The sequence below is a fragment of the Sparassis crispa genome (assembly GCF_003851025.1).
Source record: "Sparassis crispa DNA, contig_000006F, whole genome shotgun sequence".
Classification (NCBI taxonomy): Eukaryota; Fungi; Basidiomycota; class Agaricomycetes; order Polyporales; family Sparassidaceae; genus Sparassis; species Sparassis crispa.
In genome coordinates this window covers 1,334,253-1,345,003 of record NW_020939753.1, presented here as the reverse complement: position 1 = coordinate 1,345,003, position 10,751 = coordinate 1,334,253, and the positions used below count along the sequence as shown (strand labels likewise).

Here is a 10,751-nt window from a genome sequence, read left to right as displayed (position 1 = left end):
AGAAACGATGACCGGCCTTCAGCATGGAGCGACGTGGATACAAAGAAAACCGACATAGGAACGATGTGTACGAGGGCATGCACGACGCGAGCAGCATGGTTTCGACGATATAGGGAGATGCGATGTGCTAGCGAGATGACTTACGGAGGCTCATAGCATCGACGTGGTAGCTGGGCTGGATCGGTGGCAGGGTAGCAGGGCGATCCTCGCGCAGAGCAGCAGCGGCGGCTTATACGTGAGCAATGTCATCTTCGCCGGCAACCATGAATGCAGCAGCTGCCGGGGCCGGAATGATGAGAGGTTCCATGGCGGCGGGTGCTGTGGGAGGTGCAACTGGTGCAGCAGGAGGCGCTGCGGGAGGCGGCACGGGCGGGTGGGTTGCACTGGCGGTACGGGGGGCGGAATTGGCCAAGGGAGGGGCTCGCCTCGGTGTGGGCGGGGGTGTATTCATCATGGTGGGGGGAGCAAGAAGGGCTCCGCCAGTGCGAGAGGTGGCACCGGTAGCCGTGAGGGGGGGATGGGGGGGTGTGGTGGGAGGGTTTTCGGCGCCCCGCAGTCGGGCGAGGGGGCATGCTTGGCGGTGTCAGCTCATTGGGATGGAGATTAAGGTTGAGCGGGTTAGACATGGAAAAGGGAATACGAGATGAAAGATGAAGACTGTACGGTAAATTAGCTGTGAAGTAAGCTACAGGTGAGGGCATTGTGCACGTCGTTCGAGGAAGAGAAAACTTCACTCGGGCGCTTGTCGCTCGGCTGGACGTTGGGTCCCGACCTCTCAGGTTCGGCCTGCACCCGGCACTAATGGCACCCTCATTATGGTGTTCCCCCGGAACTAATCCAAATTAGGCCACAATCAGCCCAAATTAATTTGCCCTGGCCCAGGATTGAACCAAAACCTTCAGAAACACAGATATTTGTCAACAGTCAACTTAACCACTTGGCCACTAGGCCTCGAGAAATGACTCAACTTCAGCTTACAAGTCCTTTCATGGTTCATCACAGCAGGTAAGTCCGACTTTCTAGTTTTATCAGTACCCATTAGAAGTAATGAAGTCCGCACTTTTGGCCTTACTTCATGCATTTGTAATCAATTCTGATTAGTCTACAAGTCCGGATTATTAGCTTTCTTAGCAACTGTTCGAGGGCAGCCTTCAAGCAATATATGTTCAGACTTTTGGCAGATCTAATAGGTGCTGTGACTTCTAACTAGGCTACAAGCCCAGCTTACAGCAATAATTGTAAAGCATCTTACAAGTCCGAGTTTTTTCATCATTAACACCTCCAGTAGAGCATTATAAGTTCTGATCTACTTGGAGACTTGTCAGTCTACAATTTCGGGTTATTAACTTTGTTAGTAACTATTGTAGGGCTGCCTTTAAGCATTACAAATCCGCACTTTGAGCTTACTTAGTAGGCATTGTAGCAAGTTGTGACTAGATTATAAAGTCACCCTTTTGGCATACTTAGTAGGCATTCTAACAATTTCCAACTGCCCTACAACTCCGAGTTCCTAACTGGTCTACAATTCCGGGTTATTAACTTTGTTAGTAACTATTGTAGAGATGCCTTGAAGCATTACAAATCCGCACTTTTAGTGCACTTAGTAAGCATTGTAGCAACTTGTAACCAGATTATAAAGTCACCCTTTTGGTATGCTTAGTAGGCATTGAAACAATTTCTAACTGCCCTACAACCACTTCAGGGTACCCTTCTGACCTAGCTCTTAGCTTCAACATAATCTATATTGTGTAGTGGCTAAGAGCCTCTCAGGTGTCAGACAGACCATGGTACCAATACATGTCCCAGGGCATTATATGGGATTACCCAGGGCAAAGGCAGGGCAAAGGCTGATCCAATGGCACAATTATCATATGGGATGTCCTATAGTACTAGAGCATCAATATTTATATCCCAGTATTACTGGTTGTCCCATGGTGCCAGGGGTACATAGGAATGTCCCACTATTCGTAAAAGATGTATTTTCAGGCTATTGTATGGTAGTTTTTTTATACTTTATTCCACTATCATATTATCTAAGCCTTAATTATAAAAACAGTGACTAGAATACTGTAAATAAGTGTCTTATTTGCATTTTATATATGGTGAAATATTTATAAAAAGCAGGATATCCCATATCAAGTATTGTGATATTTATATCCCAGTATTACTGGTTGTCCCATGGTGCCAGGGGTACATAGAGATGTCCCACTATTCGTAGAAGATGTATTTTCAGGCTATTGTATGGTAGTTTTTTTATACTTTATTCCACTATCATATTATCTAAGCCTTAATTATAAAAACAGTGACTAGAATACTGTAAATAAGTGTCTTATTTGCATTTTATATATGGTGAAATATTTATAGAAAGCAGGATATCCCATATCAAGTATTGTGTATACATTTATAATGTTATAAAGACTATATTACTATTGGTAGCATGTACAACAACTTCATTAGCTCATATAACAACTAAGACAGGTCAAACAATAATGTTTATTATCGTGTTTTAAAATCAATTTTACATTTTCTGACATAATGTTCAGACTAACACGATATAATCTTTGGCATATAGTATGCATCATAGCTATACTACAACTTTCACCAAGTGTCTCAAGAAATAGAACAACTCAGTCTACTAATATACTAGCAAAGGAGATATATTCTTGTCATGTCTCCTATCATATACTGTATTTAAATGAAAAAAGAAAGGCATTTGACCTAAGACTTCAGTCAAGTCACACTCAGAAATGCATTCACTGATTGACACCTCTGTATTATGGGATGTCCCTTTATGTGATGGGATATCCCTTGTAAGGACCTGTCACTCTTAAACCTTAGTAATTCAACTGTTAGTATAAATCTCCTAGATAATTATAGTAGTTAAATAGAAACTTCAGGCTAAAGAAAAGACTAAATATCTGTGAATCTTAAAATAACATCTTAGGATGTCCTTAAAATGGGAGATTCCACCTTATATAATATGCAAATAAAGTGCTTGTTTATATCACTATAGTCACTGTTTTTATAATTAAGGCTTAGATAATATGATAGTGGAATAAAGTATAAAAAAACTACCATACAATAGCCAGAAAATACATCTTTTACTAGTAGTGGGACATTCCTATGTACCCCTGGCACCATGGGACAACCAGTAATACTGGAATATAAATATCAATGCTCTAGTACTATAGGACATCCCATATGATAATTGTGCCATTGGATCAGCCTTTGCCCTGCCTTTGCCCTGGGTAATCCCATATAATGCCCTGGGACATGTATTGGTACCATGGTCTGTCTGACACCTGAGAGGCTCTTAGCCACTACACAATATAGATTATGTTGAAGCTAAGAGCTAGGTCAGAAGGGTACCCTGAAGTGCTACAACTCTGATTTTTATAAGCACATTTGTAACAGTTTCTAGTACTATTTTTTATAGTGATTCTTACAAGTGCATTTGTAATAGTTTCTAGTCTCATTTTTTGTAGTGATTCTTATATACTCATTTGTTACAGTTTGTAGTCTGATTGTTTGTAGTAATTCTTATAGGTGCATTTGTAACAAATTCTAGTCTCTTTTTTGTAGTGATTCTTATAAGTGAGTTTGTAACAGTTTCTAGTCTCATTTTTTGTAGTTACGATTCCTGAGGTACGAAGTAATCATTCTTATGCAGGATGAGCCCTTAATGAGCGCTTATCTCGTGACGAACTTCTGACCAAACCATGGGAACAAATCTTGACTACAACTTTGTATGGGTGACCTGAGGTTAGGGTTACCTCGAGTTACAAATTTGTATTGGTGACCTGAGATTAGGGTTACGCTCGAACTAACTGCTTTGCTTACTTAACTACAACTTAACTACAGGCGGACATTCAAAACAGTTGTATTGAAAACCGACACGACTTGTACAAATAGCTATCAACAGATGGGCAGCTGTGGCACTTAGATTAGATAACCGATATCGGCTGTACTTCAATATACAGCGTGACCACAGAGGCACATGGATGTATATATTAAGTGCAATGCGGGTATGTCAAATGTGAAATGCTCCTGTAGTCGTGACCGTTAGCTGTGGGCACAACCACAGGGACACACAGATGTTTATATCGAGTGCAATGCGGGTATGTCAAATGTGGCACATCTCTGTGGTTGTGACTGTTAGTTGTGGGCATGATCACAGGGGCACATGAAAGGAGGTGTCCTTACAGTGCGAATACCTATCTGGAGTGCAATGTCTAAATGGTTGAAAATGTCTCATATGGCACACACCTAGAGTTGTGGCTCTTGGTTGCAGTTGTGACCACAGGCATGTGAAAATGTGCATATTGCCTGTGGGGACCTGTATTATAGCGGTCGGTGTGATTGCAATTCAGAAGGGCCCGTGATAACAGACGGGTTGCAAAGCAGCGAGGTGGGAAGGAGATTTTTTTGACGGTGCATGAAGGGTATTGATATAAGTCACCATCTAGGGGATAGTGAGAGATACAAAAGGGGCCTATCTTCTGCTCCTGTGTATTGATCATCTGCCAAGTGTAGGATGGCTGTAACACTTAGATTACATAATACATAACAGCGCTACTTCAATATACATTAAGATTAGCTTCCACAACTTGTTATAGTCAAATCTGTGCTTTGAGACTATTACCATTGAATTCAGGGCAAAAATTAGACCTAATTCACACCCTGAAACATTAAATTCTGTTGAGGTTTGAGTGAGAAATGACCTCGACAGTGCTGAGATAAACCAAAAGAAAAATGCTTTGTCAGCGTCCCAATCAGGCAACTGACTTACATAAGGTACCCATGACTCCCCGGGTCATGCTCCCATTTTTTGGGCATTTTTCCGCATTTATTTGAGGTTTCTAACCCCTAAATACACTTGCCTAAATCCGGAAAGTCAGTTGCCTTTGAAGGGCTTCCGCGCGCCCCTGTGGTTGTGCCCGCAACTTACGGTCACGACCACAGGGGCACCCTCATTAGGGTGTTCCGCCGGAACTAATCCAAATTAGGCGACAATAAACCCAACTTTATTTGCCCTGGCCCAGGATTGAACCAAAACCTTGTGAAACACAAATATTTGCGAGTACCTAACTTAACCACTTGACCACTGGGCTGTCCCAACTTTGCCAACTTCAGCTTACAAGTCATTTCACTGGTTCATTACCTCAGGTAAGGCCAAAAGTGCGAACTTCTAATTCCTTCTAATGGGTACTGATAAAGCTAGAAAGTCGGACTTACTTCATGCATTTGTAATCAATTCTGATTAGTCTACAAGTCCGGATTATTAGCTTTCTTAGCAACTGTTCGAGGGCAGCCTTCAAGCAATATATGTTCAGACTTTTGGCAGATCTAATAGGTGCTGTGACTTCTAACTAGGCTACAAGCCCAGCTTACAGCAATAATTGTAAAGCATCTTACAAGTCCGAGTTTTTTCATCATTAACACCTCCAGTAGAGCATTATAAGTTCTGATCTACTTGGAGACTTGTCAGTCTACAATTTCGGGTTATTAACTTTGTTAGTAACTATTGTAGGGCTGCCTTTAAGCATTACAAATCCGCACTTTGAGCTTACTTAGTAGGCATTGTAGCAAGTTGTGACTAGATTATAAAGTCACCCTTTTGGCATACTTAGTAGGCATTCTAACAATTTCCAACTGCCCTACAACTCCGAGTTCCTAACTGGTCTACAATTCCGGGTTATTAACTTTGTTAGTAACTATTGTAGAGATGCCTTGAAGCATTACAAATCCGCACTTTTAGTGCACTTAGTAAGCATTGTAGCAACTTGTAACCAGATTATAAAGTCATCCTTTTGGTATGCTTAGTAGGCATTGAAACAATTTCTAACTGCCCTACAACTCTGATTTTTATAAGCACATTTGTAACAGTTTCTAGTACTATTTTTTGTAGTGATTCTTACAAGTGCATTTGTAATAGTTTCTAGTCTCATTTTTTGTAGTGATTCTTATAAGCAAATTTGTAACAGTTTCTAGTCTCATTTCTGTAGTGATTCTTATATACTCATTTGTTACAGTTTGTAGTCTGATTGTTTGTAGTAATTCTTATAGGTGCATTTTGTAACAAATTCTAGTCTCTTTTTTGTAGTGATTCTTATAAGTGAGTTTGTAACAGTTTCTAGTCTCATTTTTTGTAGTGATTCTCATAGGCACATTTTTGATAGTTTCTAGTCTCATTTTTGTAGTGATTCTTATAAACTCATTTGTAACAATTTCTAGTGTTCTTACTAGTGATTACTAGACACTATTGCAGGTTACTGGAGATTCTTACAAGTGACATCAGGTGACATATACAGACTATTGTGAGCTCAATACAAACTGATATTAAGGAGTATATTAGGAGCTAGTATAATAGGCTATTGTTGACTTGCTGAATATTACTCAACAATATACTAAGAGTCAGTAGGCGACCTTGTAAACTATTGTAAGGCCCTTATCAACTCACATGACTTAGTACAGTGTGACATTGTAGAACACTTACTACATATTATTAGATGGCATACTAGGAGTCAGTAGAGAATATAATTTCTTATAAACATTTACATCCAATGCTATAGGCATATTTGTAACAGTTCTATCATTTTCTGTAGTGATTCTTATAACCAAGTTTGTAACAGTTTCTAGTGTCATTTTTGGTAGTGATTCTTACAGGCATGTTTGTAACAGTTTCTAGGGTCAATTTTTGTAGTGATTCTTATAGGCACATTTGTAACAGTTTCTAGTCTCAATTTTTGTAGTGATTCTTATAAGCAAGTTTGTAACAGTTTCTAGTCTCAATTTTTGTAGTGATTCTTATAGGCACATTTGTAACAGTTTCTAGTCTCATTTTTTGTAGTAGTTCTTATAAACACATTTGTAGCAGATTCCAGTCTCATTTTTTGTAGTGCTTCTTATACATACATTTTTTGTAGTGCTTCTTATACATACATTTTTTGTAGCGATTCTTATAGACACATTTGTAACAATTTCTGGTGTTAATTTTTGTAGTAATTCTCATATGCACATTTGTTCTTGAAGTCAAAGTAAGTGATCTTAAAACTGTTACAACAAAAAAAAACTGAAAAACAAGTTGTATAGTTTTCATTAGTAGGTGAATTATAATATACATTTTAAATTGAACTTGAGCAACAGTGAGTCTTCTAAGGCTGATAAAAATTGTAAAAACTGCCAAAAAATTGAGAGACTAAGAAACTTTTTAGTTATTATCAGTAGACATTTTAAGGCTCAAAAAAATGCCTATTAATCTGAAAAATTGGTGGAATAACAACTTTCATAGTTCTGACTATTATTGGTGAAAGTATGACACTTTCTAGTACTTAAGATGCACTTTAACTAAATTTAAGTTAAAACATAGTGTTTTAAGATTCAGAAACATGAAAAAAAAATAGAAAAATTTTTCAGATGTGAAAGTTTATAGCTACTCTCACCAAACATAGTACAAAATCCTTTTTAAACTGAAAGTGGGTGCTTTAAGCTTCACCAAAATGACAGAATAAAATACTTTATAACAGACAGATTATGTAATGTACTCCAAGCAAAAGTGAGAGTTTTCAGGCTTAGGAAAATTTTTAAGATGCATTTGCAAGGATGACATGCACAGAGGGCAGACAATGACAGTAATGAGTTTGCCAAATGCTATCTGATTGTAAGAGTGCAATAGGTGCATGAGTGCACTATGCATATATGGGAGTGGTTATATTGATAAGAGCAGCATGTGCTAGCAAGAGCAATGTGCATGGGCAATAAGGGAGGTAGGCTGATGGAAATAATGCAATATTGTGCATATATAAGTTTGATCCTATTGTCCATCTCTCCCTACCTTTTCTGATCTTCTGAAAACTTCTTCTATAAAGGACATGTGTCTGTGAAGATTGTATGTCTGTGATCACCTGTACCCCTGTGTGTACTGGTACTGGTCTCTGCGCAGGTTAGCCCCACCCATACTCTACTCTGGCTATTATAAGGGCAATGGTAAACTAGGCTATTATAGGAGACTCAGTAGATACTATTAGGTGGTAACTCAAATTAGTGCAGTCTTAAAGACATCTTATTATAACCTTTCAGGAATCGTTACTGCCATGCGAAGCAATGGCCCACTCCAAACTAGTTTGTAAGTGCCTTACAGTTGTCTGACATACTGCCTATCATTTTTAATGGAGATCTTACAATGCCCCATAATGTGATCTGGTAATGTTTGGTAAGCTCCTACAATATCTTACTACATAGTTTACTAACTTTTAGCAAGTTGCTCAGTACTCTAATGACCTTATAATAGCCTGGTATGGCACCTGGTATTTATTTGTAAGGTCTTATAATAGTCTGAAAGGCCACCTACTATCAGTTTGTAGGTATCTTACAACAATTTACAATGTCATCTACAAAATTCTAATATACCACCTACAAACCATGAATAGTCTATTATATACTTTACTGACTCCTAGTATGTCATATAATAATGTCTGGTAAGCATTCTACAATATTCTACTCCACTGAGTAGTATGAGTTTATAAGAGCCTTACATTGGTATACAAATTTATCTACAGACTCTTAATATATAAGAATCTCTACAAAAAATGACACTAGCAAGTGTGCCTATAAGAATCACTACAAAAATGTTACCAACAAGCCTATAAGAATCACTACAAAAAATGACACCAGAAACTGTTAGAAATATGTGTCTAAAAGAATCACTACAAAAGATTATGCTAAAAACTGTTACTAATATGCCTACAAGAATCACTACAAAAAATAACAGCAGAAACTATTACACATGTGCCTATAAGAATCAGTCTAAAAATTGACACTAGAAACTGTTACTAATGTGCCTATATGAATCACTACAAAAAATGTTACCAATGTGCATATAAGAACCACTACAAAAATAACACTAGAAACTATAACCCATGTGTCTATAGCAACACATCAAAATGTATACAATAAATTGTTATTATATTATCTACTAAATCCTAGTATCATCTAATAATGTGTTGTAGGTGTTCTACAACGTTCCACTAGACATTGATAACAGTCTACAAAGTCGCCTACTAACTCCTCTACCAACTCCTAGTGTGCCATTTAATAATGTGTAGTAAGTGTCCTACAACATCCCACTATACATTGATAAGTTGTGTGGGTTGATAAGGGCCGCATTATTAAATAGTCTACAAAGTTGCCTACTAACTCTTAGTATATTGCCTAGCAATGTTCAGCAAGTCAACAACACCCAATGATACTGACTCCTAATATATTTTGTAGTATGAGTTTGTAATGAGCTTACAATAGTCGGAAGTGTTACCTGGCATCACTTTGTAAGAATCTTCAGTAACCTTCAATAGTCTCTAGTAATTTCTTGTAAGTGTCCTAGTGAACATGTGACCCTACAATAGTGAGATATGTCATCTAGTGTCACTTTGTAAGATGATTACAATAGCCTACAAAGTGTTGTATTGACTCCTAGTATGTCTAGTAGTGTTTAGGAAGCCTGCTTCAATGCCTCATTATACCATCTCTTGAATTCTATTACACCCTCTAGTATTGGTTTGTATGGCCTTACAATATTCAAATATGTCATCTAGTGTGGATGTGTAAGGACTTTACAATTACAACATTGTCTAGTTACATCTACAAGTCTACTATCATCAAAAGGCCATGCCATAATTTTCCTGGTATTTCTGCGATTTTTTTGCATTTTATTCTGCATGTTTGTCTTCAGCCACACGTCACATGGCCTGCAGGTCACATTTCCCGCCATATGGAACGTTAAGTGCCCTAGAGCGCTTAACGTTTCGTACGGCGGGAAACGTGACTCGGGTGGCACGTGACACTACCGGCTTCAAGCACTTGTTATCACACTTGTAGCCAAACTTGCCAGGCTTGTAGCTCACTCAATTCTGCTCGGATTTGGATAAACCAAGTAACCATTCTGACCAAATTTTCAAGCTAAATCTGACGGTGTTACTTTTAGAACATCAAAATCACTTGCTGGAGTGCTACAATTTATTTTCTTAGTTTTCTCTCCATTCTGCTTGCTTCTTCAATATGCACTGCATGTAAAAAATAAGGCGCCCTATCTCACATGTTTATGTGCATTTTAGAGTCATTCTCAAATTTTTCTGGCATTTATCCAATTTTTCTGCACTTTACACTGAGCATTCTAATCCAAAACTGAGATATTTCTGCCAGTTTTACTCAGATTTACTTGGTTTAAGAGAGCATTATGCTCCATTTCCTTCACAGATTTCAATGGTACTGCTTTTTATGTGTTGAAATTAGCATGTGCTTCTATACTTTCACTGACTATGATGCATTGGTCCTCTGTGGCTGCTGTGGCACTTCTATTGATTACTATTTCTGCAAGTCGCGTTGGTTTTCACTACAATCAGTTTGAAAGAACAACTGTACTCAAGTTGTAGGATGGCAACAACAGGCACTACAAAGTTTGTAGTTAAACCCTAGACCTAACCCAGGACTAGGTGCAGCTCTCACATACAAAATTGTATTGAAAAGTCATTCCCACACCTTGGGGAAAAAGGGCGTGTCCTCCCAAAAGTTGGCGGAAGCTCTATCCCATAAAAAACGATTCCTTCGTACCTCAGGAATCGTAATTGCATATAAGTCATGAAGCAGCATGTGAATGACCAAGCCACACTGGCCTGAACAGTGCAGGTGTAGCCATGCATGCTTACCCAGGGCTTGTGATCCATGGCATTCATATCCACAGTCTGATGCAATGGAGG

The 10,751-nt window shown here is 38.6% G+C and overlaps 1 protein-coding gene across 1 annotated transcript; it reads right to left on the bottom strand.

Moving 5' to 3' along the window:
* Nucleotides 1–229: 229 nt before the first annotated feature.
* Nucleotides 230–454, bottom strand: SCP_0704800 (hypothetical protein; the record flags this gene model as incomplete). Its single annotated transcript, XM_027760405.1, has 1 exon — nt 230–454. The coding sequence occupies one exon, from the start codon at nt 452–454 to the stop codon at nt 230–232; it is 225 nt and encodes a 74-aa protein (XP_027616206.1).
* Nucleotides 455–10,751: the final 10,297 nt, after the last annotated feature.